The sequence below is a fragment of the Aphanomyces invadans genome (genome assembly GCF_000520115.1).
Source record: "Aphanomyces invadans strain NJM9701 unplaced genomic scaffold supercont1.23, whole genome shotgun sequence".
Lineage (NCBI taxonomy): Eukaryota > Oomycota > Saprolegniomycetes > Saprolegniales > Verrucalvaceae > Aphanomyces > Aphanomyces invadans.
The window spans coordinates 445,694-473,653 of NW_008580168.1; the positions used below are offsets into that span (position 1 = coordinate 445,694).

General features: G+C 56.2%; 10 protein-coding genes across 14 annotated transcripts; 5 read left to right on the forward strand and 5 right to left on the reverse strand.

Annotated features, from left to right (window-relative positions):
• Positions 1–101: 101 nt before the first annotated feature.
• Positions 102–1,527, reverse strand: H310_09883 (hypothetical protein). Its single transcript, XM_008876081.1, has one exon. It carries the CDS (start codon positions 1,478–1,480, stop codon positions 131–133), a length of 1,350 nt encoding a protein of 449 aa, XP_008874303.1. The 5' UTR covers positions 1,481–1,527; the 3' UTR covers positions 102–130.
• A 1,204-nt stretch (positions 1,528–2,731) lies between these two features.
• H310_09884 (hypothetical protein) lies at positions 2,732–10,520 on the forward strand (the record flags this gene model as incomplete). Its single annotated transcript, XM_008876082.1, has 7 exons — positions 2,732–2,898; positions 2,973–3,233; positions 3,304–3,460; positions 3,508–3,688; positions 3,735–3,832; positions 3,928–3,996; positions 4,051–10,520. Exons 1-7 carry the CDS (start codon positions 2,782–2,784, stop codon positions 10,518–10,520), a joined length of 7,353 nt encoding a protein of 2,450 aa, XP_008874304.1. The 5' UTR covers positions 2,732–2,781.
• Positions 7,755–12,981, reverse strand: H310_09885. Of its 2 annotated transcripts, XM_008876083.1 has the most exons (11): positions 12,871–12,981; positions 12,604–12,819; positions 12,471–12,557; positions 12,215–12,421; positions 11,898–12,143; positions 11,630–11,837; positions 11,365–11,558; positions 11,188–11,295; positions 10,936–11,127; positions 10,769–10,879; positions 7,755–10,709 (listed from the first exon to the last, which is right to left on the reverse strand). In XM_008876083.1, exons 1-11 carry the CDS (start codon positions 12,898–12,900, stop codon positions 10,578–10,580), a joined length of 1,731 nt encoding a protein of 576 aa, XP_008874305.1. In that variant the 5' UTR covers positions 12,901–12,981; the 3' UTR covers positions 7,755–10,577. The 2 variants fall into 2 exon arrangements, with proteins under 2 accessions (XP_008874305.1, XP_008874306.1); XM_008876084.1 differs by lacking the exon at positions 7,755–10,709 and having other exon boundaries at positions 10,710–10,879.
• A 478-nt stretch (positions 12,982–13,459) lies between these two features.
• On the forward strand, positions 13,460–14,139 carry H310_09886. 2 transcript variants are annotated; one of them, XM_008876086.1, is made up of 5 exons: positions 13,460–13,510; positions 13,569–13,652; positions 13,706–13,776; positions 13,829–13,903; positions 13,953–14,139. In XM_008876086.1, exons 1-5 carry the CDS (start codon positions 13,503–13,505, stop codon positions 14,021–14,023), a joined length of 309 nt encoding a protein of 102 aa, XP_008874308.1. In that variant the 5' UTR covers positions 13,460–13,502; the 3' UTR covers positions 14,024–14,139. The 2 variants fall into 2 exon arrangements, with proteins under 2 accessions (XP_008874308.1, XP_008874307.1); XM_008876085.1 differs by having other exon boundaries at positions 13,460–13,652.
• On the reverse strand, positions 13,853–15,619 carry H310_09887 (hypothetical protein). The gene is made up of 4 exons (XM_008876087.1): positions 15,117–15,619; positions 14,742–15,065; positions 14,341–14,693; positions 13,853–14,289 (listed from the first exon to the last, which is right to left on the reverse strand). Exons 1-4 carry the CDS (start codon positions 15,590–15,592, stop codon positions 14,054–14,056), a joined length of 1,389 nt encoding a protein of 462 aa, XP_008874309.1. The 5' UTR covers positions 15,593–15,619; the 3' UTR covers positions 13,853–14,053.
• Positions 15,620–16,642: 1,023 nt separating this feature from the next.
• H310_09888 (hypothetical protein) lies at positions 16,643–18,899 on the forward strand. The gene is made up of 2 exons (XM_008876088.1): positions 16,643–16,879; positions 16,925–18,899. The coding sequence occupies exons 1-2, from the start codon at positions 16,757–16,759 to the stop codon at positions 18,713–18,715; spliced, it is 1,914 nt and encodes a 637-aa protein (XP_008874310.1). The 5' UTR covers positions 16,643–16,756; the 3' UTR covers positions 18,716–18,899.
• Positions 18,900–19,418: 519 nt separating this feature from the next.
• H310_09889 (hypothetical protein) lies at positions 19,419–23,110 on the forward strand (the record flags this gene model as incomplete). Of its 3 annotated transcripts, XM_008876089.1 has the most annotated exons (8): positions 19,419–19,955; positions 20,017–20,254; positions 20,303–20,409; positions 20,456–20,722; positions 20,772–21,128; positions 21,178–21,240; positions 21,301–21,375; positions 21,448–23,110. In XM_008876089.1, 8 exons carry the CDS (start codon positions 19,419–19,421, stop codon positions 22,213–22,215), a joined length of 2,412 nt encoding a protein of 803 aa, XP_008874311.1. In that variant the 3' UTR covers positions 22,216–23,110. The 3 variants fall into 3 exon arrangements, with proteins under 3 accessions (XP_008874311.1, XP_008874313.1, XP_008874312.1); XM_008876091.1 differs by having other exon boundaries at positions 20,772–21,240; XM_008876090.1 differs by having other exon boundaries at positions 20,772–21,375.
• A 357-nt stretch (positions 23,111–23,467) lies between these two features.
• H310_09890 (hypothetical protein) lies at positions 23,468–24,384 on the forward strand. Its single transcript, XM_008876092.1, has one exon. The coding sequence runs from the start codon at positions 23,605–23,607 to the stop codon at positions 23,950–23,952; it is 348 nt and encodes a 115-aa protein (XP_008874314.1). The 5' UTR covers positions 23,468–23,604; the 3' UTR covers positions 23,953–24,384.
• A 93-nt stretch (positions 24,385–24,477) lies between these two features.
• H310_09891 (hypothetical protein) lies at positions 24,478–26,141 on the reverse strand (the record flags this gene model as incomplete). Its single annotated transcript, XM_008876093.1, has 8 exons — positions 24,478–24,663; positions 24,705–24,878; positions 24,934–24,989; positions 25,050–25,344; positions 25,393–25,473; positions 25,526–25,646; positions 25,695–25,761; positions 25,817–26,141. 8 exons carry the CDS (start codon positions 26,139–26,141, stop codon positions 24,538–24,540), a joined length of 1,245 nt encoding a protein of 414 aa, XP_008874315.1. The 3' UTR covers positions 24,478–24,537.
• Positions 26,142–26,311: 170 nt separating this feature from the next.
• Positions 26,312–27,960, reverse strand: H310_09892 (hypothetical protein). The gene is made up of 2 exons (XM_008876094.1): positions 26,976–27,960; positions 26,312–26,928 (listed from the first exon to the last, which is right to left on the reverse strand). Exons 1-2 carry the CDS (start codon positions 27,938–27,940, stop codon positions 26,463–26,465), a joined length of 1,431 nt encoding a protein of 476 aa, XP_008874316.1. The 5' UTR covers positions 27,941–27,960; the 3' UTR covers positions 26,312–26,462.

Sequence of the window (27,960 nt, forward strand, 5' to 3'; positions counted from 1 at the left end):
CCGCAAACAGTTCAGCGACATCCTGTCGACTGATGCTGGGCGCATGACATGGCGACGGCAGGGAAATCGTCGCTCGGAACGCCCCACAGCGCAACGTCACGTCGGCGTGCATATCGAAGTGTATTACGCTTTAGTCGCGATAGTGAGGTCGGTCGTCGAGCGCGGATTTCGCGGGGGACTGTTGAGACTGGGGAGGTGGCTGGGAGGGGCTGGGGACATTCAAACCAGCAAGGGTGACCGCGGCGGCTGCAGGGGCCCCCGTTGTTGCAGGCGACACCGGAGGTGTAGTGGCCGTGTCGGGAGTGGCGGCGGCTGAAGGTGGGGGGCGTGATCGCATTACCACGTCGTTGACGATGCCGTTCAGGTTGCTCAAGTTCGCATCGACCCCCGAGAGGAGCTGGCCCAAATGCTGGTTCGCGTCCGAGAGCTGATTGCAGCGATGAGTTAGCAGCATAATGGTCTCTTCGGCGCGGACGAGGCGCTGGCCCAGGCGCTCCAACGCGTGCTCCCATTGAGACGCATGGACTGTTTCGGCCGAGTGGTATGGCGGATGGTGGTGGTGTTGATGGGCATGCTGAACGAGATGTTGGTGGCGGTGGGTGTCGTCGTTCAGAAGGCCCTTCATTCCTGGCGTCTCTCGCTTCATGTGGCGCGGGTCTAACGGGTCGGGCATCGGCTCAGCGTACGCCGACGACGACGATGCTTGCGCCAATGCCGCCGCCGCGACGCCTCGGAGTCGCTCGTCTTCGTGGTGGTACTGTTCGTTGTCAGAATGATGACGGGTTGGCGGGTGTTGGTACATCGGGTGGTGTGCGTACGGAGGAGGAAGCGAATGCACCGTGCCGATGGAAGAATGGCCATTGCTCAGGGCAGGTTGCAGTGGTGGGTGGAATGTTTGGTGGTGATGCGACGACTGTGTGACGGCGAAGCGACGGCGGTGCTCCATCTCACGGGCCCATGCATCTTGGTGCTGGTGTGGGTGCGGACTCTGGCGTGGCGAAGTTCCACGGGGATGATGTGCCTCCTGGTCGTTGTGTGCACTATGGCGGGAATTCGACGACGTGTCCGTCGTTTGCTGCATCGGAGCTGCAGTCGTGGCGCTCGAGTTGTTGGACGGCTCGTTCAAGAGTTCGTTGATGCCTCGCTTCTTTTCTCGCTTCTTCCTCACGACAGGCGCCTTTGTGCGGACAGGGGTCGCGTCGTCGGCAGGTGCCGGGTTCGTTCTTTCTGTGCCGCCGTCTTCGTCTTCCGTGTCATTCTCCGGATCGTCGTGTCCACCGTCGACGATGACCCCTGGTGCCGCGACTTCGATGTGCAACTCGCGAAATGTTCGCGACGATGGATGGCCGTGGTCTTTGTGGATGCGGTCCCAGTGGCAGTGCACGGCGTTGTATCCGATCGTCTGGCCCGACTTGTGGCACAGCGAGCATCGGTACCGCTGGTCCTTCTTGGCCTTGGGGCGGGCATCGTGGTCACTCATCGAGGTCGATCGCTCGGGGCCAAGTGTACTCTTTCGGTCGAATGCAGGAATACGAACTGGGAAAAACCTCCAACGGGCGGATGCTGGCGTCGAAAAACGTCACGGTAAAGGGCGCTTTTGACCCGAGAGGTGCTGGAAAAACCGCCGGGAAACGACGTTTAAACGTATCAGAACACGCGGGCGAAGGTTTCGCCCAAGTACCGATAGTGGGAAAAACATCACCGCGACGTTGCAGTGGCGGCTGCGATATATACAGGTCCAATGTGGGACAAAGCTGGTCTGGTTTTAGACTGGAGGGTTGGTGCAGTACGCGGCGGGCAGGCGGTGGCTGGGGCAACTCGATGCGTGCGCTGGCTGGATACCATGCCCTCCATCCGTCCGCCCTGCGCTTTTACTACGACCCAACTAGTGGACTATACACGTTGCAAAAGGCGACGTCCCACTGAACTCTTTGACGTGCCATCCCAACTGTACTGGCCAGTCAGTCCCATGGGGCCATTTTCAAATTAGCTATGTTCCTGTCGATATAAATTGATCCATGTAAAAACTTCCCAATAGGTGCGATCCCTCGTTCGCCGTAAAGCCACCTGTTGTACGCTTCCGCCGCCAACTCCCCACGCCGACAGGATTCGTTGCACGAGGGGCGCTCCAGTGAGTTCCTTGTCGCGGCTTGCGCAGGCTGCTGCCCGCATCGTCGCAGTCGGGATGGGCCGTTTTCGGAACGAAACGCTGTTCAAAATACTCGTCTGGAACGGTTTGGTGTGAACTTTCTTGACGTGTCACATTGCAGTTGGAAATGTAGATGGTGGCGAGAGTGGGACGTCGTGCAGTGTACTAGTAGAGTCGCTGACTTTTCCAGTGCCGCGGTCGAAATCGAGGCGCTCGGCATCCGTTTGGGTTGTTCCAGTGCTCCATCCGTCGCGTATGCTGCGACCAAATCGTGGTCTTTGTACGCTGCCGTGGATGGTCCGGAGGAGGGGGAAGCGTGAATCGCACGTGTGACATCTCCACGATCGAATCGACCACCTTTGCGAGAACAAACCAAGGGTCTCCCAACGGAGCAAGCATCCCCCCTCGTCTTCCTGTGAGTTGGAACTAGCATTGGAATGGAGGGCGGTCTCTTGCTCTTGGGCGATCGGTGTCAAGATCGCCCCCGCTACTTTTTCCCCACGCTTCCCGAAACGTCACAGGAAGAGGGCAAGTTCCTCTCGCCGATTATAAATAGCGTGAAAAAACGATATACTTGCGAAACCGCGCTTGCCACTTGGACTGCCACCTGATGACCAACGGCTCCAATTCGCATGAATGCCGACTCGATTATCGACGAGGCCAAGGCTACTGACGGCGCTTGCACAGCCACGACCGTCGAGGACATTTTGAACTCGCTTTGCCTCGATCACGTCACGGGGCTTTATGTGGTGCGTGCTGTGCACACTCCCCCTCACCGCGCGACAGTTTGAACGAGCCGTGGGCCCTGACGGTGTTTGTTTAGAAAAATGCGTTCTCTGCCCTTCTCAAACTGTTGCGGAATCGAGAGGGCGCCGTGAATATGCACCGCGCGTGTGGCGAGCTCACCGTCATGGCGATGCTTCGGGCAAAAGCCACCGTTGCCGTTGTTCAGTCGTACGGGTTTGTGCTCATGCGCAAGCTCTGTTGCGTTTGTATGGAGAGCAATCACATTTTGGTCGAGAATGGCGCGGTGACCGTGATCGCCGAGGCGCTGCGCCGCTTCCCCAACGACACAATCTTGCAGGTACGTGGCCTTGCACGCACATTCGTCAATTTCCATGGATCGAATACAAAGTCACAGCGCGGACGCCTAGGCCTCTGCTTGTGGTGCCTTGCTCCCGTTTGTCAAGTACGCAGCCCCTGGCAGTGTGGATGCCCTCCTGTCGTGTGCCATCCTTCCCCTACTTGTTCGACTCCTTGTCTTCCAAACCGACCAGCATCCGTCGCAAATCACGATCTACGCATGCCTTGGTACACTTTTCGTGTTGACCAGACGGGGGGGTATTCATCGCATCTAGTTCTTGCCGAAGTGTGCGATCGAAGGGGGCAAACCGCCATTCACCAAATACGGCACGCGTCGCTGACTGCCGGCGACGACGAATGGATGTTTCTGCACGCGTCGTTGACGATTCTTCGAGGAAGTTTGCGCCACGACGATGGCCGAAAACTAAGCTGCGCCGTGAGCACATTCATCTTGTGGTGCGTGGCACCAAGTGTGCAAGTGCTCCATGACACTGGACCGTAGTTTAATGTCGATGGACCGAGTGGTCACCAAGGTCGTCGAGGAACTGGGGGGAATCCCGACCGTGTCGTCGGCCATGGTCAAATACGCCAACGATGCAGGTAGCGTCATCTGTTGCGACCCCGACAGCGTAGAGCACGATGCAAACGTGGCCGTCCGGGTGCTTGGATTCGTAGCATGACAGTCACGTGGCTAGGAATCCTCAAGTACTCGGACACGGTGTGCCAGCAACTGGCCAAGGCGGCGTCGCCATCCCCAAAGAAAGGTCGCGTTCCTTGCATACCTGTCCGTGCAAAACACTCGACATCGTCCTTTGCAGGCACCCATCGCCCACCGAAAGGCTCCAAAACGAAAGCCCGCGCGACCGACCGCGTCGTGCTCGACGTCCAATTGCCTATCGTGTCAGCAATCCCTCCTCACAGAGACATTCAAGCCGCCGTCCAGATTACCGAGAGCCACATGGTCCAGGAAAACAAGGTCATCGCTGCGTATGGGGGTGCGCCGTGCAAACAGCACCTGCCTGGCGACTCGGACGTTCTTCGCCATGCCACGAATCGCTTTCGCCCGAGTCCGTCCGACCCGAACTTGCCTTTGCTCGGACATTTCGCATCGGGCGATGGAAAGCACGAGGCAGATGCAAAGCGACCTTCCAGACCAGCCAAACCTTCTTCAAAGCACGCTCCGACGACCGCACCGAAAGTATTCTTGGCCCCAGCGATAGACGCTCCCCCCGCATCGTCCCCAAAGAAAAGACAAACCAGTGGAGCATCGCCCCAAGCCAAGAAAGGCGGACGGTCGGTGAACGACGCGCAGAAAACCAACGTGTCCACAAGGCAGACCAGCAACGCGGCCATCGACGTCACGGTGGCTGCGAAAGCACCGCCCGCGCGATCCAGCAGTGTCGGGGTGTCTCCCCGGCTAGCTACGCCCAAAGTCGTCGTGGAGCACGCGTGGGGCGACCCATTGGAAAACCCTTCCCAACCGACGAGCCCTGTCCGTCCAAGTCACCGCAAATTCGCCCCCGCAGCTCCCGCCGGCAACGGGGCTAGCGTGTTTCGATTTCGGCATGCTGTGGGGACATCCGGTCGTCGTAGTCCCGTGGTGTATGACTCGACTGGAGAGTACCCACATCTAGTGAAACGTGCCACAGCCCCTTCAATCCACCAACGACCACCCCCAGAAAAGAAGAACGACTCCATGACTGCGAAGCTCTCCTCCGAGCAACAAGCTCCTTTGTTGAGTGATCTTGCCGATGTCTGCCAGTCGTCCGTGGCGGACGAATCGTCCTTCGTTGCGACATCTCGAACGAATGGGCCTCCCGACCACCGCCTGCTTGACGGTCCCTCCAACACGCCTCTGGCGTTGTCTGAGATGGCCGGTGATATGACCCAAGCACCTGCGTCGGACTCTGCTGGCGGTGTGCCACTCACCCACCCGCTAATGGAGCTTCCCCGACACGAGGACCCGCTCCATGCAGAGGAAGCAAGGTCTCGCCAGGTCGACCCAATCTTTGTCGCCAAGCCATGCGTGGTCCACCTGCCCTGCCACGACGAAGACGCAGCGCCCGTCCACCTAGATCCTGCCATGCTGGACTCGATTCTCGGTGAGGCCATGGCAAAGGCTCCTCCGTCCGGTCGGCGATTTTTGCCAATGACGCCGGCCAATACTTTTGTCGGGTTGGAAAATGCTGGCATCCCATTACCAGGATGCAGCCCAAGTCCGGTTCAATCACTAAACGTTGGTGTCGTCCTCGATACCGAAGCCGGTCATGACGTCGAGGTCTCGCTGCTGGCATGTCAACTCGCTCGTTCATGGTTGTACGATGGAATCGTTCGAGTTTGCGATCCGCTCATCCACCGGGCTCGCGTGGATGTCCAGACAATTGATGTCTCCCAGCATCCAAGGGAGTTGTCCTCTACGAAGGCCCCGCAGTCATCACAAGAGGCTCGTGGCGCCGCCGGGATGCACACAACTGACGACGTCTCAGTTCTAGTCTCCCTCCTTGCTGGGCAGCTTGTTCGGGGGTGGAGCTTTGGCGCGCAGGATCGGATCCTGTCCCAGCACGACTGTGCCCAACAGAATGTTACAACTCTGGAGCTAAACGATGGAGACGGGGAGCCGAGGATACCTGAAGCCCCTGCGATTCAGACCCTCCTGCCCACGGCCATGGAAGACTATACCGTGGCGATGGCTCGAATTGCCAAACAGCTTGTGGACATGTGGCTCTACGACTCGGTGGAGCGCATGGTGTCGAAGGCCGAGGTCGTTTCCCCCACGCTTCGTCCTATGTGCGGGATCGCCCTGGAAGAATCGTGCCAGCCCGCCCAAGACGTGTCCGCGGCGTTTCCGTGTCAGCAACAAGAGCTGGAGAAGCTCGAACAAACCGGAATCGATGCCGTTGCATGCAGCGTCGTCGATGCCACGTCAGGAACGGGCAATTCGAGGTCGGCATACGGGTCTAACCAAGACGACGTGTGTGTTTGGACTGCCAGAACGGCAAGCCAGCTCGTCCGAAGTTGGACCCACGATGCGTTGGATCGATTGGTGTACCGCACAGCGCGCGCATCGAACGGACGACAAGTGGACGTGAAGGAGCCTCGTTTTGAAGACGACAGAGCCGACGATTCCATCGAGCTGAACGAGACGCGTCATGGGAAGCCGAACGAACAACATCTTGATCGCTCTGTCCAAGCCGACCAAGCTGAAGCCCTCTCCGTGCAAGTGTCGATGGTGGCGAGCCAACTCGTGCGTGGGTGGCTATTTGCCTGTGTCAATAGTATGATGCAATCGGTCAAGCCACTTGACAGCCATGCAAGCCCTGCCCTGTTGTTGTCCAAGACGATTCTCTCGACGCCACAGGCGCCAGTCGGCTTGCTAGACGACGACGCCGTCGTCGTGTATGTTTCTGTGCCGTTCATGGCCGCGCAACTGGTCCAGTGCTGGATATACGAGACAATCGAACGACAAAGCACGAGTGCTGGTCGTCCACTCGGCGGTAGTCCTCTTGGTTGCATTGCACGGGGTGCAGGGGAAGCGATCGAACGACAGGCTGTTGAATCATGTCAGCATGACCTGAGTGTGGCATCGTCCGTGATGGCCCAGCGCCTCGTACAAGCATGGATTTACGAAACCCTGGCAAACATCTCGCTCGTTTCAACGACTCGGCATGACGTTCACCACGAGCTTTCTCCACCACCCGTTTCCCAAAACAAGTCGACACATGGGGCCAACGTCGCGTCCGCCAGGGTTGACACAAGCCAAGATGAACAACGCCACAGCGTCCACTTGAGTTTGCTGGCCAGCCGCCTCGTGACGGTTTGGATCGTTGACACGGTCGATCGCTTGTCGCAGAATCGACTGGTCGTCGGGGGGAGCCCCGACAAAGAGTACGCCCGCGATGACGACTTTATCGACGAAGGAGACATGAGCGCGCTGCCACTCGCGTGCACGGCGCCCGTCGATGCCATCCACGAAGCCGATGCAGACGATGACTTTTGTGTGGACGATTCGAGCCCCCGTTGTACCTCCCACGCGTCGGTACCACGAGAAGTCTCCCTTCACGACGACCTGTCAAGCGACAAAGTGAGCGTTTATGTGTCGATACTGGCTCACCAATTGATTCAGTCGTGGCTTTACGGCGCAATCGCTCGGAGGTGCGCTGGCCTCGCTGTAGACAATGGGCCTATGGCACCACCCCCACGACTCAAGGTATGTGGTGAAGTCGACAAGGTGACGATGGCGGAGCCACACGCCACGGGTCTGTCTGTGGCAGCCTCCGTGCTGGCTGGTCAGCTCGTGCAATCGTGGATCTTTCAAACACTTGAGAATGTTGTGCTCTTTAAGACACAACCAGTCGAACAAGCGCGACTTGCTCAAGTCGCAGCCAACTCCGGCGAACGTGTCGCCCTTCCACAGAAGAGCGAGCCTAGCTGTGTCGCGTACCTGCAGCCAGATGACCAGAACGCGTGCGACGGGAATGACGAGAACTGCCCCGTTCTCGTGGCCCTTGTTGCAGATCGAGTCACCAAGGCGTGGATATTGGAAGCCGTTCTGAATGTCACGGACGCGTTGCTGCCGCCCCTTGCGCTCACGCCGTCCATGGCAAACGTCGTCGTAGTGGACGATGGCATCCGTTGCCAAGGCAATTCTGCGACCAGCATCCCCCCAATCCTGTTCTTTGACGAGGGGGAGCTACGCCACGTCGACTCGTGCGACTTCACAGCGGCTGCTGAAGGGAAGACGCCCCTCGTTCGGGTATCGCTCTTGGCATCTCAGCTCGTCGCAGGGTGGGTGTACTTGACCATGGACGAGGTCCTTCGCTTTTCAACCTGTCGCTCAAACGGCCATGTCTCGGCTACCTCGTCACCATCATCGCCACGTGGGCAAGCGAACGAGATGCTCCATGGTATGGGTGTCGACGGTGTCGGACCCAGTGAAACTGGTAGAGTCAGCGCGTACGACGCTGTCGACGGCACGGTTGCCATCTCGATGATGGCCAAGCAATTGGTCCATGGTTGGGTGTACGAGTGCTTGCTTTGTGTGGTGGACTTGGCCCTTTCGAAATCCGCGCAGGCACCCATGATCCATGACACGGCGATGGCGCTCGTGGGTACCGATGACGCGACGATGGACGACGGCGCCGACGTTGTGCTGGAGGACCGACCTGTTGCCGTCTCTGTTTTCACGGGCCACCTCGTGCGGCTGTGGTTGTACGAGGCCGTGGACAAAATTGTTGAGTTCTCGTCGCTGCATCCTGACCACGAAGTGGTGGACGACGTGTCCCTCCACGGCCTGGGCGATGAACCACGTTCCATTCGATTCATCGACACCACCAAGGTCCCCGAGTCGACAGCTCTATCCCGCGACGACCGACTCGACAGCACGAGTGACGAGTCGTTGGAAGTCGCGCTGCTTGCGAGCTTGCTGGTGCGTGCTTGGACATCCGACGCGATTCGAAACATTGTGGAGCGGTGTCAACCCGACGGGTCGGCGCACAAGACAACGGTCAACAGCATCGGGTCTGCCGCGAGTGACGGCCGTGAACGTCATTTGGATGGACCAACGTGCAGTAAATTTGTCCCGGTGGCAGCCGACTGTCCATGGACCAACCGATCGGATGGATCGAACGACGATGTGTCGTTGGAAGAAGTGCTGCTGTCGAACCTCCTCGTTCGCGCGTGGATGGGAGAAGCCGTGCTCCGCGTCATGTGCTCTGCCGGCACTTCCTGCGAGACTGTGCTGACCAGCGACTCCTTCCCTGTCGTCGATGGCTATAACGCGTTAGCATCCGAGATCGATCCACCATGCGGACATGAAACATGGACAGTCGGCGACGACGAGGAACGCGACGGCGCCTTCGAAACTGGTACATCAACTGAGGCTCATGGGTCCATGGAAGCTGTGTTGCTGGCCAACCTTCTCGTCCGCGCCTGGACAGCCGAAGCCATGCTGCGCATCATGGACGCAACCCCTCCCAGTGAGCCAGTCGCGGCCTCGACGCCAGCCCCCAACGCTCTCCCCGACACCAACCATCCCTGTGCATTCGACATGGTCGAGTCCTCCACTGCGACTTGCTGTCCTTGTCGTCCCATCGAGGTTGAAGCCTCTCGCGCATCTGCCGCCGACAACGTACCGTTGGAACTCGTGCTTCTTGCCAATCTCTTCGTGCGGGCATGGACTTCGGACGCCATGCAACGAGTCCTGGACTCTACAACGACCTGTGACTTGCCACCGCCCACGACGTCGCCCGAGGGCTTGCATCAACTCGAACCAAAACAGCCCAAGCGACCGCCGTCACCACACGATGGCCTCCATGGTGACGTTGTGAGTCATACAGCTACCAAGCCACCACTCTCACCCAGATTACCTGACACGATCGCCACCGACGGCGAAGTGGGGCACGACATGACATTGGAGATCGTCTTGTTGGCAAATCTGCTCGTACGTGCGTGGGTAGCCGAGGCATCCATGAACGTCGTCGACGCGGCCGTCGAGGCGACTCAAAATCCATCGCTTACATCCACTCGGCTCCTTACAAATGCGAATCCTTTGGCGGGCGATGGAGGCACGTCGGTCGTGGCGTCCACCGCTTTAGACGACGACCCACGACCGAAACATTTCCTTCCAACACGGTCCACCACACAAATGGTGGGCACTGCAGCCACCCATACCGCCAGTGCGAGCGACGAGACTGGAGTCCAATTCGAGAAAGACTCGAGCTTTCAAGACTTTTCGCTTGAAGTTTTTCTTTTGGCCAACTTGCTCGTGCGGGCGTGGGTGGCTGAAGCTACGGAGCTTGTGAGCCGGTCCGCGCTATTGAAGGGCTGCGTGATCCAGTGCACCGTTCCAGACGAGGTCACACGTCTTGAATCGAAGCAAGAGACTCATGTCGAGGTGCCCTTCGCCCCGTTTGTGTCCCCCGTCGCCATCCCAACCCGACCCAGTATCGACTTGGACCAGCACCACATTGCCGCGATCTTCACCAGGTGGAACTCTGGCGACGTCAGCCACGTTTCGTTTCGACGGCTGGAAGGAGTCTACTTGAAAGGGGCAGCGTGCGTGGAAGACTGGATTCAGGCGTACGTGGCTGCCCCCGTGGCGTCTGCAATAGCGCACGTCGGGACTTGCCAGTGTCCGCGACAAATGGCCCATCTCGACGACCGCGACGACGAAGTGGCGATCGCGTTGCTGGCGTCGCAAATGACGCGGTATTGGATCTTTGAAGCGTTGTTTAACGTGTCCAAGAAACAGCTTCAGCACGCGCTAGGCACCACCAAGACATGGGGGTAGTTGCTCATGCTGTGGATGTAGCAATTGTAAGAACCCGTCTTGAATCCCTTTTGTTCATCAAATCAAGTGCGCGGACTCGCAGTACGCCCGCAGCGTCCGTGCAATAACTTTGCCCTGATGGTGCTTGGATGCTTCGAGCATGGCCAGGACGTCCAGCAACTTGGTGGCGTCGCATTTGCCGGCCACGGCCTAGGTCATATGCATCCATTCAGCATGGCCCGCTGTATGGTAACCGCAGGAAGACTTGCCTTGTGAAAGTACCCGATGCACGCCCCCCGCTTTGCTTCCCAGAATTCAGGGTCGGGGTCCACCCGTTCCAGCACGTCGAACGCCTTGGCTGCGTAAAAGTAATCGGCCATCTACGCGCTCATGCGTTGATGGCAATGGGCGGTCGGCATGCGCCACGAAAACATACCAAGTAGTACTCATTCGCGATGAGTTTGAGCAGCTGGAGAGCGTCGGTCGAGTTTTTCACTTTGAGGTAGAGGTCCCACGCCAATTGAGACTGCTTGATGGACCGAATGTGGCACCGCGCGAGCCATGCCAGGTATGTGTACTCTTGTCTCCACTGGGGGTTTTGGACTTGGCCTAAGACGTTCTCGCCTTCCTAGAGACGTCCATGCATGCCCCCTCAGCTTTTGTCGATGGTCCATCGAGCTCGACGTACAGAGAACCCGCCCGTCGCAGCCAGCGCGACGCCATAGTTCCAATTGAATGTGTCGTCGTGCACATGGTACATCGCAATCGATTTCAAGTACACAAGCGCCGTCGCAAACTACGCAGTGATTCGACATGCCCAAACGCATGAACAGCAAGTCGGTGGCCGAGTCGCTGGATGATGTACCTCCTTTCGAAGCAAGTACAGGGACGCCATGGCTTGACGGCCACGGATCGTGTCGCACTCGGTTGAGGCGGCTCCCACCGTTTCAAAGTATTTCTCGCTCAGAAACAAGTGCTCGTTGTTTGGGGTGATGGCCCCTCGGTGGACCTGGCTGACTCCCTCTGCTTGTTGCTGGCCCATCCACATGTGCACAATCGCTACATGATGGATCGTGTCAGCTACTGCTGAAGCGGCACGATGGCCATGGATGGGCGAAACAATTTCAAACCTTTCACAATGTACTCAATCGGCTGGGCAGGCTCAAAAGCGTCCAGCATGTCGTATGCCTTGTCAAATTTGTCGTGCTTGATATGAAACAGCGCCAGGTTGAGTTGTGCTTCGGCCACAGTGTCAACCAAGGCTGGCCAGAGCCTCAGCGCAAGTTCGCCGTCTCGAAACACGACTAAGTTGTGCTCCACCAACGCATGGCCTGCTGCCTACGACCCATCATCCGATATGTCCACGCCAATCGAGAAACTATAGCGAGATCAACCCACCCCCCGCTGGTCGCCTCGCAAATTCAACGACTTCTCTGCTGACATCCCGTCGACCAAATGGAACGTGTTGCACGCGGCAAGGTTCCTGGCGACCATGCTGTGCGCGTCGACGGCAGACAAGTACGTGGCGAGCATCTCGGACGATATGTCATAGTACTCGAGGTGGTAGTAGCACATGGCCAGGTACACATGCACCGCAGCATGGCTCTCGTGCCGTGCGAGGAGCCGCTTGTAAATATCCACGGCCTAATGGAATGACTCCCCGTTATCAAAATGCTCCCACTGCTCTCGAACGAGAGGACGACATGCAGTCATACACCCTGGAAGTTGCGCTCGTGAAACAGGACAGCGGCAGACGCGAGCTGACTCGAGACGGTTGAAGACTGCTCGTATAGCAAGGAATGGATGGCGCCCGTGTCTTTGGTTCGCTGTGCTAGCAGCAGACGAAGGCGCTGTTGCGCATCAGCCATGGCAGCGTCCGGTTCGATCACTTGTGCCAGGGCGTTCTTGGCCAAGTCAAAGTACTACAACGACAACGTTGTGGCGGTGGTGTGGACGGCGTGGTCCACGAACACGCAGGTAGAGGTAGCAGCACGCGATGTTGATCATGACGGGGTTGGACTGACTCGGGTCTGCACAGCGCTCCTCTTCGTCTCGTTTCTATGGCAGTAACGTCACACGATCGCAGCTGAGAACTTGTACGCACCAGCACTTCTTCGTAATGTCGCAGTGCTTGCATGTATTCGCCCATGTGGAAGAGGCAGTAAGCTGTCCAAAGCGTGTTGAGTCGCGACCGTTCTCCATGCTTGGCTTGAAATCGTAACAGCGTCATGGCGCCAGTATAGTCTCGCGAGTCCAAATACGTTTCCAGGAGCCACCGCCGCTTCTTCATGTCCATCGCGTTCTTTGGCGCAGCCTTGGCCTAAAGAAGACGCACGTCATGTACCCATCGTCATGCTTGGAAGCAGCCAACGGCGTGGGGCTTGCTCGATGCCTTGATCATCGAGTGCAGTGGTGTCGCCAACCGTCACGCAGTTGAAAATCTTTTGCACACTGCCAATGTACCTTAAATCGATGATTTCTCTCTACTAGCGTGAATAGTAAGTGGTACTTCCTCTGTCCAATTCTAAATGTTCGTAGTATTTGACAATTCCGAAAAAAAAAGTTCATATTTTCAAATTTAGATGTCGTCAACAGTCAATTGAGCGACGCCCAAAGCGGCGAACATATCGTCAGCAACCAACCTCCGTGCCGCTGTCCAACGTCAACGCCTCAATTTGAGTCCATATTGCACCCAATTCAATGGTCTTTTGAACCTCCTCATCTAGTTTTTGCATGTGGGCTACAATCTACCCCACGCAAGTACGCACAACCAATTTCCCAAGCACTACTATCACAGGAAACCATTTCTGGCATCCTGCCTCGAGCAAGCAATGCATCCTTTCTCATGTGTGGGATCTTGTCGTTGTTCCCGCCTTGATACAGAATGACCTTTTGGAAGCATCGATGCAAGGTGAGGGTGTACTAACGTGAAGTGTATCCGGTCATCCGGTTAATTTTGTGCCGACCTTTGGCACCTTGCATCACCACATCAGCCGACGTACCATGTCCGAGTACGTCGCCCCCCTTCCGCATGTGCGTGTGCCATCAAGCGATGTCTCCCACGTGTAGGGCGTATAGCCAGCAGAAACTGCGAGATGAGCAGGTAAAGGAGACGATCAATCAGAAGCTCATCGAATCTGGCGAGAAAGAACGGTGAGAGAACGCGTTTCATTCGTTCCACTGGTGTGAATGACCTGTGTGCGCAGGTTGAAGGAGATCCTGCGTCATAAGCTCATCGAATGCGGGTGGCGCGATGAAATGCGCATGTATTGCAAGGGTACGGGCACGTCCGCGTCCACCAGCTGCAGTGACCCTTCCAACGCATGTAGACCTCATCAAGACAAAGGGTATCGATCAAATCACGGTCGACGATCTCGTGGAAGAAATCACCCCGAAAGGAAGATGTACGTGTCGTAGGTTATCTGACGTCCATGCACTGAATCGTGTCATTAGCATCCGTGCCGGACTCCGTCAAGGCGGACATGCTGGAGCGCATTCGCCTCTTCTTGGAATCCTCGTCGTAATCTCTCCGTTAACATTGTCAACTCCATCCGTTATCCTCGTGGCGAATCTGCCACTGGGATATCCAGCGCGACAACAAACCGACATAATAATGGCATCGCCGACACGTCACTCTCGGCGCTGCTTCCGTCGACCGCCGACGCATCATGCACGTGGATGTCGAGTTCCAGGGGCGACCTGGATGCCACAAAGTCTATCGATGTTTCCAGCTTGATCTTGGCGTAGTTTCGCGAGACAAGGACTGCCGACGTGTCTGCATCCGCCATATCTAGACAGCACATCGCAGTCAGCTCCTGTGTGCAAAAACTCTTCCGCGTACCAATGAATTTGATGATGTCGGCGCCAGTGATGTCGATCAAGTTTGGGTCTTCGTACCCGCCCACTCGTATCGGTGCTGTCGGCACCCTTGCGTTACCATCGATGCTCTTCACCACTAGCACCACGTCCTCTTCGAGCGGATTCTCCACGAGCAACCACGCCACAGCATCGTTCGGACTTGATGCGTTGAGTTCCCACAGGCGCCGAATCGTAATGGACGGGACCACGTGAATGGCGAGCGACGCCTTCTTCCACCACGACGCCGCGACTACCATAGAACTGTCGCCAGTCATCGGATTGATTTGGGGCTTCACCAGGATGCCGGGGGCGCCGCTTGCCATGCTTTCCACACATCTACATCGCCTTGTTCATACACACACGATTGTGTTGTGACGTCATTACCGCCACGAACGCTTGACGCGCAAATCTGGTCGCGACGGGAAGAGCGCCGACACGTCCCGCGACTGCAACAATGGCGTGCACAGATTCCTCTGGGCCAACGTAGACACGACTGCCATATCGTGTGTCTGTGCCGCCTTGACGGCATCGACGCTGTGGAAGCGCTCGTGTTGCGGGACTTTCAGCCGACACTTTTCGACGAGAGTGGCATCGACTGCTGAAGCCGCCGTCGACAACGTCTCCTTCAGCTTCATCTCAAGGTCTTCCATCTTCCAGTTGCGCTGGAGCACAGATTGCTTGCGATTGGCAAGGGATTGCTTGAGGAATCTAGGCACACACGAGATTACGGTGGAGAGATTTGTGAAGGAAGGACGATACCTCGACGACGACACAGTGGTGACCGAGCGCTTGGATGTGGAACGTGTTCCCGTGTGATGGGGTCCTGAGGTTTGCGCCGCTTTCTGTTGGTAGTGCGACAGCAGGACGTCGAACACGTGCTCTTCTCGCTCTCGTGTGTTCGCAACCATCATCAACGTGTCCGGGTCTTCATCGGTCAACTGGATCGAGTCCGAATCCCACCGACAGTGGGCGCAAAAGAACATGTATTTGTCGTGTTTGATAGTTTGCAACGTGCTCTTGCAGTCGGGACATGCAAACGTCCGTGCCGACCGGTTTTTGTATGTTGCCGCTTCCTTGGACGGCAGGTTGTCCATCTGGAAGCGACAAAAGTACGAGTCGATCTCCTGCAGGGAGCACGTCGGCCATGGACACACGATCTTCTTGCACGTGTCACTCCAGTACAGTTCAGCCAGCGGGTACTGCCGCCCACAGCCGCAGGAGTACTCGATGGACATGATCGCAAAAAAGACTTGAAAGATGGAGGGAAAGAATTCTTCTGCAATAGCCAATCACATATCTAGATACGTGAGTTTTTTAACCAATCATACAGATGAATCGTTGGCATCGTCGTTTGATGGGCGTCCAATGCCGGTCTACAGTAGTCGACGAGCGGCAGCTCGCTGCGATGAACAGCGCCGACGCGGCGTCGGAGCAAGTGAGTCCATCTAGCACACATCAGTAACTACGGCCTCCCACTGGACAGGACGAGTGATTTTGAGCGGGCTACGACCTTTGCCAACAATTGTTCCAACACGCACAACACGAAAACCAAGTCTCCCCACGTTCGTCCGGTGACTTGGTACAGTGAGCGTTCAAGCTTGTTGACATGCCGCGTCAGATGCGAGGATCTCCACCTCCTCCGCTGGAAGCTGACATTGTTGACCGATTAGCATGCACCACTCCATGAGAAACCTAACAATGCTGCAACGGCGATGGTAGCCCCCATCAACGTCATTCGATTATCGTCCTGTCAAGGTTGCATTCCACGAAATTCCCTGCCACTCTTCATGGAACCGCTCCCAACCCTACGTGCGGCGCAGCCTCTTGCAAACCAACCTCATCCCCATCCGCGACTCCTGCACAAAGATCGGGCTGTCGTCGCAGGGGCCGCTCAACCTGCTGTGTCATTCCATCGCTTCAACTTCAACCTGCACCTGTTCAAACGAGCCGACCGCGACCTGTCCCTGTTCCACTGGAGGTGCATGCACACACACACACTCGCATGTGTGCGTCCGTCGGTCCTGCGCCGCCTCGCCGCGTTCCCCGTCCTTTTGTCCAAATGAGTGTGGGGACGTTGGGGTCGTATTGAATTATAGAGGGAATCTCCGCCGCCCCACATCACCATGCCGCGGTGCGCGGCGGCGAGTATCACTTGTCAGAGGTCGTCTCCGTCAACATGCCCTGTGATTGGCGGATAGTTGGCATTCGGCGCGTCTGATTGGTCCGTTTGAGGGTGGTGGGGAACCGGAGCGACGGGTTTTTTGACTGGTGCAGCGCCGCCAACGGAAATTCCACGCTTCCGCCGTGTCATTCCCGTTTTTTGGTTTGCTTTCTTCGTCGCCGAAGATTGGTCTACCTCCTCTTCCTTCATAAAAAAACAGAAAAATCACCCAACAACCATGAGCTCTGCCGCCGCCGCGACCCCGTCGAGCCCCGTTGCCACCAACACGCCTGCTGCCCCTGCCCAGTCGTTCCACACCGCGTCGTTGTACGTCGGCGACATCCACCCCGAAGTGACGGAGGTAGGATTGACCGTTGATGAACGAACAGGACGAAACGGGTTGTAGGCGTTGTTGTTTGAGATTTTCAACGCCGTCGGCCCCGTGGCGTCGATCCGTGTGTGCCGTGATGCGGTCACCCGTCGGTCGTTGGGCTACGCGTACGTCAACTTCCACAACGTGAGCGACGCCGAACGTGCGTTGGACACGATGAACTACACGAGCATCAAGAGCGTGCCGTGCCGCATCATGTGGTCTCAACGTGACCCCTCGTTGCGTAAATCGGGCGTCGGCAACATCTTTGTCAAAAACCTCGACACGTCGATTGACAACAAGGCGTTGTACGACACGTTTTCCCTGTTCGGCAACATTTTGTCGTGCAAGGTCGCATACGACTTGAACGGAAACTCGAAGGGGTACGGATACGTGCACTACGAGACCAACGAAGCCGCTCAATCGGCTATCGAAAAGATCAACGGCATGTTGATTGCTGGCACCGAAGTTTTCGTCGGCCACTTCCAAAAGCGCGAAAACCGCCCTGCCGACTCGGACTGGACCAACTGCTACGTGAAGAACATTCCCCAAACTTGGGACGATGCTACGTTGCGCAAGGAATTCGAACCCTTTGGTGCTATCTCGTCGTGCGTCGTGATGAAGGACTCGACGTCGGACTCGAACCGCGGCTTTGGTTTCGTGAACTTCGAAGAGCCCGAATCTGCCCGTCAAGCCACCGACAAGCTCAACGGCAAGCCCGTGGCTAAGGACGACAACGGTGCCGACATTGAATTGTACGTTGGCAAGGCTCAAAAGCGCAGCGAACGCGAGCGTGAACTCCGTCACAAGTTTGAAGCGTTAAAAATGGAACGCATCAACAAGTACCAAGGCGTCAACTTGTACGTCAAGAACTTGGACGACCAACTTAACGACGACGATTTGCGCGAAGCGTTTGCAGCGGTCGGCACGATCACGAGCGCCCGCATCATGCGCGACCCTGCCGGTACCTCGCGTGGTTTCGGCTTCGTGTGCTTTGCCACCCCGGAAGAAGCCACGAAGGCCGTGACTGACATGAACGGCAAACTCCTCAACGGCAAGCCCATTTATGTCGCTTTGGCCCAGCGCAAGGAAGTTCGCCGCGCTCAATTGGAAGCTCAACATGCTCAACAGCGCGCCACCGGTATGGTTGTTGGTCGTGGCTTGCCCATGCAACATCAGCCGCCCATGTACGGCGCAGCTCCCATGTTCTACGCGCAACCCAACCAATTGCCGCCCCAAGCACGCCATGGGTTTGTGTACCCTCAACAGATGATGCCCCGTGGAGGTATTCCTCGCGGCCCTATGCCTTACCGCCAGCCCGGTGTTCCCGGTGGTCCTGGCGGCTACGGCATGCCCCAGTACGGTATGCCTGCGCAAGGCGGCCAACAACGCCAACCTCGTGGTCGTCGCCCGCAAGGTCCTCCTGGCCAAATGGCTGGTCCTCCTCAAGGCCAACCGGGAAACCCTAACGGCCCTCGTCAAAACAACCGCAACAACTTCAAGTACACGGCCAACGCTCGCAACCAACCGTCTCTGCAGGAACAAATGCCTCCTGCCGCGCCGGTGGTCGCTGGTGTGCCCACGTTGGAACCGTTGACGTCTGCGGCGTTGGCGGCTGCGTCGCCGAGCATCCAAAAGAACATGATTGGCGAACGCTTGTTCCCGTTGATCCACCGCTCCCAACCGGAATTGGCGGGCAAAATCACGGGCATGTTGCTCGAAATGGACAACGGCGAGTTGTTGCATTTGTTGGAGTCGCCCGACGCGTTGGACTCGAAGATCGCGGAGGCGTTGGCGGTGTTGGAAGCGCATCAGTCGGAAGAATAGGGAACCAAGCAAACCAACCAAACAAGGGAATGCGGAGAGCAGAGAATGTGCAACTTATTTTTGATGTAAATGAAGTTGGTGGGTTTTGCTCTCTCGATCGGATTCCCTTTGGCGGTTGGGGCGCGCGGCACGTTGGCTTGGACCATTGTACATTTATATATATATTTGAGATTTTACGATTGTATTCGTTGTTTCGTTTGTGGCAATGGTGAAGGCAAATGCCGCCGCCGCCCTCCATGATGTTTAGTCTCTTGACATGAGTCTGCTGCAGGCACGCGAGTTTGAACAACTCACATGTACCCACCTGAATTCCTGGGATGATGGGATGATGGATCTCGAAAGATGTACCTTCGAGGGTGCATGAGCACAATGTTATGCTGTCCATTGCGATGCCTGCGCCAGTGCTCACGGTGTGAGGGCACCGCTGGGCCACTGACGTGGTCATTTGCTCATGCGTTAGAATCGGATATGTTCACAATTTTCAAATGTCTTAGATTACATCCGGAAACGGTGCCTTCACGCGGGAAATTGGGAACCATACTGTTTGCAAGCTTAGTACCTGTGAACATATTTTACTCTACTTTCAGCAATTAAATAATGTTTTGTCATCGTTGTTAGTAGAATCAAGTTCACATTACCAAATCATAAATATTTTTTATGGGAACTGTCTGGAGTTGTCATTTTCAAATACAAGGGCGGAAATATGGCGGGGCGCGCAGCGCCAGCACCGCAAGCCCAGCGGATACCTCTCGTCGTCGACGAGACTGCCGAGGTTGTCAAGATGCGATTTCTCAACCATCTGAGGAGCGAGGTGTCGTACGAGCAGCAGGCGGAACTCATGCGACAAACAGAAACGTCGTCGTTGTTTGTCGACTACTCAAGGTTGTTTGCCTCCGACGTAGACTTGGCACAAGCTCTCGCAGCTGCGTACTTGCGATGGGAGATTCCATTGCGACAGGCTGCAGCGGAGTTTTGCGCTACAGGACGTGAGACGTTTGTGTGTTTTTACAACTTCACAATGGTTCGGAAGATTCGGCAACTGCGGATGCAGGAAATCGGCAAGATGAATAGTTTCAGCGGTACCGCGACACGGACTAGTGAAGTGCGACCAGAGTTACTTTTTGGGGCGTTCACGTGCATCGAATGTGGGGGCGTCGTCGAAGGTGTCGAGCAGCAGTTCCGATACATGGAGCCCAAGAAGTGTGCGAATCCGTTTTGCGGCAACACCAGTCAATGGGAGGTACGCCACATGACGTTCAATGTTTTCAGTTCGTACAATGATGAGTTTGCATCCGTCGCAGTTGCATCCTGAAAAGAGTGTGTTTGTCGATTGGCAAAAAGTGCGTGTTCAAGAAAACAGCGACGAAATCCCCGCGGGGTCCATGCCTCGGTCGATCGACGTCATCTTGCGGCACGAAAACGTCGAACAAGCAAAAGCCGGCGACAGGGTCGTGTTTACCGGTGCTTTGATCGTTGTTCCGGACGTGTCTCGGTTCGGGAAAAATGGCGGAGAGAATGTCGTGGCAGCCAGGCGTGGCGGTACTCTAACCTGCGAGGTCATCTTGGCTTGAATCAAACCCCCCATAGGCGAGAACAGTGCCCACGGCATGGAAGGCGAGGGTGTGCGTGGGCTGAAAGCGACAGGGGTCAAAGAACTGACGTACAAGACGGCGTTCTTGGCGTGCTCTGTGCAGGTTGCGGCACTCAGGGGTGTGTGCATGTAACGCCAACGATGCATAGACCATGGCGCAGCGATTTGACCGGGTCTCGATTCGATCAGAAATGGGCGAGGAGACCGAAAACGACTTTTCCGAGGAAGAACTCGAGTCGATTCGACTGATGAAGGCCGACTCGGACCGGTACATGAAAATGGCCAAGTCGCTGTGTCCGTCTGTATACGGCCACGACGAAATTCGCAAGGGCATTCTGCTCATGCTGTTTGGCGGCGTGCACAAGACCACAAACGAAGGGATCAAACTGCGTGGGGACATTAACATTTGCATTGTGGTGAGTGCTCCTAGTTTACGTCTGCGTCCGACATTTGGGTTGGTCGCAGGGAGATCCGTCGACCGCCAAGTCGCAGTTCCTCAAGTACATTGTCCAGTTCCTTCCGCGAGCAATCTATACGAGTGGGAAAGTGAGCTCTGCGGCAGGGTTGACGGCAAGCGTGAGTCGTGACCCCGACACGGGCGAATACTGCGTCGAGGCCGGTGCCTTGATGCTGTCGGATAATGGCATTTGCTGCATCGACGAATTCGACAAGATGGACCCGATGGACCAAGTCGCAATCCACGAAGCCATGGAGCAACAGACCATCTCGATCACGAAAGCCGGGATTCAAGCCACTCTGAACGCCCGCACGTCGATTCTGGCGGCGGCGAACCCTCAGAACGGCCGGTACGACAAAACCAAGGTATCCCACGGTGTTTGTCGTGGGGCACTTTTGCCTGAGTGCATCGTAGACGCTCAAGTACAACGTCAATATCTCGGCGCCGATCATGTCGCGGTTCGACTTGTTCTTTGTGGTGCGATTGGTGGTGAAAACATGCACGGTTTTCAACGAAATGCGTCGTGGGCTGCGGTAGATTCTGGACGAGTGCAACGAAGTCGCGGACGAAAAGATCGCCCAGCACATTGTAAATCTGCACAAGCCGCCCGAGGTATGCCACCAAGATAGCCGACGCGCCTCGCAGCTTTGTGTGCCTCTCGCGCCTGACACACGGTACATTTAGCTCCAGGTCCATGCGCAACCAGAACAAGCGTACCCGGAGGAAGCATTGCAAAAGTACATCAAGTTTGCGCGGACGTTGAACCCCGTCATTGCTCCGGACGCCAAGCGCATGATGGTCGCGTGCTACCGCAAGCTCCGTGAAAACGACGTGAGCAGCAACGGCCAGAGCAACATTGCGTACCGAATAACGGTGCGCCAGCTCGAGTCAATGATCCGGCTGTCGGAGGCGCTGGCCCGCATCGATTTGGACGAAACCGTGCAGGTTGAGCATGTTCAGGAAGCGTATCGGTTGCTGAACAAGTCGATCATCCACGTGGACACACAAAACATTGACTTGGACGTGCCGCAGTTGCCCGCCGCGACATCCACGGAAGACGTGGCCGCCGCGAATTCCGTCGACGCGGGTGTGCACCAAAACCAAGTCGACATTGACGGCAGCGGGTCGTCCATAACGTTCGAGCGGTTTGCGTGGATTCAAAAAGCCGTGTCGCGCTTCATCCGAGACAAGGAGGATGAAATGGAAGCATTCAAGCAAACCCAAAGCAACGCGGACGAGTTCTCGACGTGTGGCGTCCTCCAAGGAGAAGTTGTGACGTGGTACCTGGCGTTACAGGATATCAACTCGGAGCACCAACTCGCCATGGAACGCAAGATGATCTTGTCTGTGGTGGAGAAACTCATCAAGGATGGGTTTCTCCAGGTCGTCGACGAAGACGACGAGACCCAAGATCGGTTCCTGACCGTCCATCCAAACTACGCTTTTGAATAACTCCGTCCTCCACTCCCTCGCATCTCCATCAGGGGACAGACGTCTGCACGTGGCGCGCACCTCCTTCATCTTCTATAGAGCCGCTAGTTCCTGCGGCGTTTTGCCCGCTGCTCTTGGTCAAGGCATCCTGTGGGTCGACGGAGCATTCCAATTGACGCTCTCAGGAACTTCACGACATGCTGGATCATATCGTAGTGCACAGTGGACGAATTCCTCGGGTGTTCGTGCCGTCGAGGTGTGTCCTCGAGGAACTCGTGCATGGTCGAGGGCGGGTTTTGTGTTGTGGAGAACTTGTCTGCCCCCGTGGCGCAGCACACTTGGCCGGCGGTTTTCATCGCTCCCGCGATCTTTTCGCGCCGAGTGAGATATACTCGTCATCAATGGCGCATCATGAGCGATGTACCTCCTCGCCGGCGCATGCCCACCCCCGTTCCCGCGATCGTCGATTCCAACTCTCAAGACCGCCTCTTTGTTGCACAACCCTCGTTGTCGCTGCAGAACACCGTCGTGCCTCTGCTCCCAGTGTTCTCGACCAGGGTGGAGGAGGGTGGGTTGTGCTGATCGTGGAGTCGTGTGTTCGTCACCTCCATCATCATGTCGTCCCACCAACCCGCCAATCCAGGCCCTGCACCCGTCGTCGTTTATGCTGAGTTGCTGTAACTCACGCGTCCGTGTCAGAACAAATGCTTGCCGCTCAAAGACCGTGCACCCACCGCTTGTGCAACCGACACCTCTCCTCACTTGCCGCTGTAGGCGAGACTATCTGCCGCGTTGTCCGCCCTCTCTCGCACGTTGGATCAGCAGACCAGCGGCAGTGAGGCGGCGCGGGACTCTGCTCGGGCGGCAGAGTCAGGAGGCATCTGGTTGACGTTCGAATTGCATGCTGCTGTGTGTTGGAAAAGATTCGGCAAATTGTATAAAATTATATGGAAACTTAGGCGAGGGGGGCCATTATAATATGGCGGCATGCTGGCTTTTTCTGAGTCGATTGCAATTCAATTCATGATCTTACTGAATTCAAGTCAACTTTATACCATTCCATAAAATTCCAGCCAATCCACGTTCGCATGGAATTCGACACCTGCCCAACGTTGCGGCGTCTTGCGGATTGAAGCGATTTGATTGGCTCATTCTAAATCTCTCGATGCGGATTGGTCGAAACTGGTTCCCGACGTCTGCTGCGGGAAAGCCAGTGCCTGAGTCCCACAGTACTTGACATTTGTATCGACCGACGATAGCGGGTTTTAAATATCGGAATTTTTCTGCGCTTTTTTTTATTTTTCATGCTTCGTCCATGAATGCCCATACAAATCGTCATATAATGTCGGGTGAGGTTCAGCTCGCCAACAATTCTTCATTCCAAATTTTGACCGCGGCCGCAGTCCCAGCATGTATTCCCAGACGATCCACGGCATGCAAGCGTACAACCCGTACTCGATGCAAGATGATTCGCACCTGCGGCAACGAACGTCTCCCGTGTATAGCTATTCGCAACAACCACGTCCGTACATGCCCTACCACAACTCGTCCCCGAGGAAGTCGCACCACCATGACGAAGATGAATTTTACCTGGAAACGCACGGCTACACGATTGTCCCGACTGTTCCGACTCCTGTTGAACTGACTTCGTACGAATATGGCCGAACACCGACCGGTCGCGTCCTCGTCACATCAGGCAACCAGACAGTCGAGTTTTTCTCGGGCGTGGTCAACTGCCCACCGTGTTATATGGAGTAAGTGCCGGTGACGAAGCATCCAGCGCCCCATCTTTTTGGAGCAATATTTAAACTATGCTTTGTATATGTATCCTAAGAAGTTGTAATTAGAGGAATGCAGCACTGGACAGTTTTGATGGGAAACCCCAGTGCTTTAACATCCCAATCGAACTGTGCTCTCGTAATAGTCATGACTCGACAACCTAGTTTACTCCAAGGCAATCATTCCACACATCTCAACTTGCCCTCGTGGTGTCAGCTAGGCATCCATGCATATCCACCTTGGATGTGCGATGACTTGGATGTCGACAAGCAAACACTAATCCTGTCCCTTCCAACCCTATGTCCACGTCCTTAATTGTCCACCTGGTGCCAACATGAAAAGCGAGTCTCCAGCCTCATGCGAAGCCCGAATGATAACCCATGAAGCATCGATTGTCGCCGCCGTGTTGCAATTTCGCAGTGCTCCTTTTGGCTCTCCCCATCGTGCGCGGCCTACCTGCATTTGTCGGCGCGATCATGTCCGCCGCGATCAGTGATTTGATTGGTCCACGCAAAAGGTAGCCAACCAATCATATTGTCGAATTCGTTTCGCTACGTTTTCGCATCACCCGCGCAGCAATTCGGACGCATTGGACGCGTCAATCGCCTGCGAGAACGCCGTGATCCACTCGTTCATCTCGCGGAGAGAAGTGACGCAGAGGCGCATGGGCGTGAGGATTGGATGCTCCACCTACGCGAAGGTCAGCCGGCGGGAGACGCGTGTCGGCGCACCTTGAATTGATGCGGCCGTCGCTTTTCGCTTTTGACTCGGATCGAGTAACCTGCCAACTTGTAGACTTCCATCGGCGCCATGTCGTCTTCGTGCGTGTATATCCCAACCGATCCTTTCCGAACGAGCAACACGAGAAAGAACTTCTCCCATCGCTTTTGAAAGCGAGATCCAATCTAGACAAAGAGGCGGCGACTAGAGGGGAGACAAGAGCAAGAAACGTCGCGCTACCATCCGTTCAACATATCCCCGTTTGATCAAGCTTTGCTTGGGCACAGCTTTCATTCCTACATTCACAATTTCCAGCCGTTCCCACGCAGTCTTGTCTGACAACGTCACATGCTGACCTGCGTGCGTGGTACGTGACACCGCATCGTCTTGTGGCGATGGGTCGCCCTCGGCACTCTCAACTGAAAGCACTGTGGCCGTGCGAGATTCTGTTGTGGCTTGACCCGACTCCGAAGTGTATGACGATGGCGGTAGCGGCAGTCCTTTCTCCAGCGTCGAACGAACTTGTGGGTTCATCGTCGAGACGCATCCGTTGCAAACACGCTGGATTTTGAGCGGCTGGCCAGGAAAGAGACGCAAGGCGAGCCGTGTGGACGAACACGGCGCGCACACAAGCTTGGAGCAGCGACGACACTGGTAAAGACGGGCTCGCATCAACGAGCTACCTTCTTCGAAACGTACGTGATGCCGTCGATTGAGCAACGTGAAGCCCTCGCCGCAGTTCGAACAGCAGTACGACGACGCGTCGGCAGTCCATTCGGCCTACATGGCAGTGCCACTTTGAATAAAGTGGAAAGATTATGTGACAGCGTACGAGAAGAGCTACGTCCGGCCCGGGAGTTGCGTCCCATCCAGGCAAGACATCGCTGACGATATCCAGGTACTTCGCGGCAGCGTCTCCCGGGGCCATTGCGCCCAGCAATTCCCACTTTTTCCTGAATACATCGCAATGAGTTGACTCACGCAGCACACACTGGGCGCACATGTAGCTGTCACGTCCGAGCCGGCCAGCACAGCATGACGCATACCACGGGCGAGCACTGTGCATTTCTATCAGGAAAGGCCAAGATAGCACCGAACGAATTGACGTTGGGTGACGACTCACTGGACGCTGCCGAAAAATTTTCGTAGTCGGGTTGGCCACGGCAGTCGTCGCACGATCCATGGCGAGCTTGGTGCGAGAGGGCCCAAAGCAAGCTCTCCCAGTTGTGCAGAGGCCACACCGCAGAGTCCACTGACACGGGGTCACAGTGCAGTCGGGAGAGAAGGATGGAGACAACTGCTTCGGCCCGAGACAGCTCGTCAGCGAGCTCAGGGTCCAAACCAACGCATCCTTCTGCGATTCCTTCCTCCGCCATCGCGACAGTCGGGAGCTGTTTCAAGACAGTTTCAATGAGCCAAATATTGTACTTATGGCGCAAAGTGCCCATACGAAATAGCACGCCAATCGTGCGGTTCAAACCAGCAATCGTTTGGCCACACGTGCACTCATTTTTCCCCGACTCATCAACAAATTGCATAAATGCCCCAGGCGCAGAGGCCAAGGACGCCCGCCCCCCCTTGGACGCTTCTTGGACATCCTTACGTCCCTCTGTTGGACGTCATGTAAATATAATTTGTAGAACCACACGGCTTGCCAACTCATGAGAAGGCGATATTCCATGTTCACCAACGTAACCAGCAATCCATCAATCTGTCATCTTTGTGCCATTCGACGCGTCGTGTGGATGCCATGTGAATGATCCACATGCTCATCGAGCGATCGATCGATACTGCGCAGCACCGAAAACCACCGTGCACATGATTGCAACTGCGATAAGCAGGGTCGATTGCGACAACAATGGGGCGTGGGCATCCACTTGCGCTGCAACGGCAAATGTGTCGTGGATGCGGCGCACCAACGCCTGCTGCTGTGCCTTCGTCATGAGCTGCACTCCTCGTTGGTAGAGGCATTCTTGTGGGCATGATGCGTTGGGCTGGACGATGGGTGTTGGACTCCGGACACGTGGGGGCGCGACGTGAGTGGGAACGGATCGCACCAAGAGGTCGAGCTTAGACGGCCGGAACGCCTTGTCGTACCCGTTGATTGCATTCGTCTTGGTGTATGGATTGATCAGAGCGTTGCCATTGATATGCAAGAGCGTCGTGTTGGGTGACGTGGGGAAATAGTGGGCGATTTCGCCGCATACTGTCAAGGGATCGTGGGGCTGCACGACGCTATGCGACATCCACACCGTCAGCAACGACAAACCAACTATACATACCCTGCGGCAGTGGCTGCATGCGGCGAGAACGAATACGGCGACTGGCTCAGCTCGTACGCAAGCCAAAAGTTCTCTTTGTCTCCCCACGAGTACTTGGGGAATCGAAAGCGCCAGTTCGTGATGAGGAACCACAGCACGTCCATGGCCCGCGGATGGCGCCGCTTATCCACGACGACAATGCTCGAGTCTTGTTCGTGGGCACTTTGGTTCGTGTACACGAGGGATGACGCCGTGCGAGGTGACGGTCCAATTGGTCGGCGCAGCCCAAACCGGTCGAACTCGAACAGGCGAAACATTTGTTGCAACGTGTTCTCATCAACGACATTGTTGGTCGTCGGGTCCACATGCGTGTACTTGAGCCGCATGAACGTGTCCTCAACGATCTCCCGATCGTAGAAGAACATGGTTCCCGTTGCCTTGTACGCGTCGACGTCCCACAATGTGGCGGGATCGATAAACAAGATGTCATCCGCGTCCAGCAAGATGACTTCCTCGAGACGGGTGTGGACGAGCGCCAGTGGCTTGATGAAGAAGTTACGGAAACGCCGTGCTTCGGTCCACGTGAACTTGTCTTGCGCCACGAAATCCGCGCACACGTCCACTACCTCGACGTACGCGTCGGCGCGATGCAGTAGTCGCAGCGACAGCGGCGACAGTTCCGCTAAGCAATGGTACACTTGCACGAGATCGCGGTTTCCCATTCGCCGCAACTCTTGGATCAGTGAAATGCCAATGGGAAGCATGCTGTCAAACATTGGCACGATGAACCCACGCTTCACGTGGGGCCATGGACCTCGCGCCGAGTCGCTGGGTTGATTGATCGGTCTGTGAAGAATAGACACATCCAGTCTTGTGAAGGCGAATAGAACACATACACTTGCCAGGAAGGAAAGGATGAGCTCCAGCCATCGCGCCCACCGCGGCACTGTCGCCGCTGCCTTCCCCGAATGTGTGACTCTGGACATGTTGCGTTGCCAGCATTGTC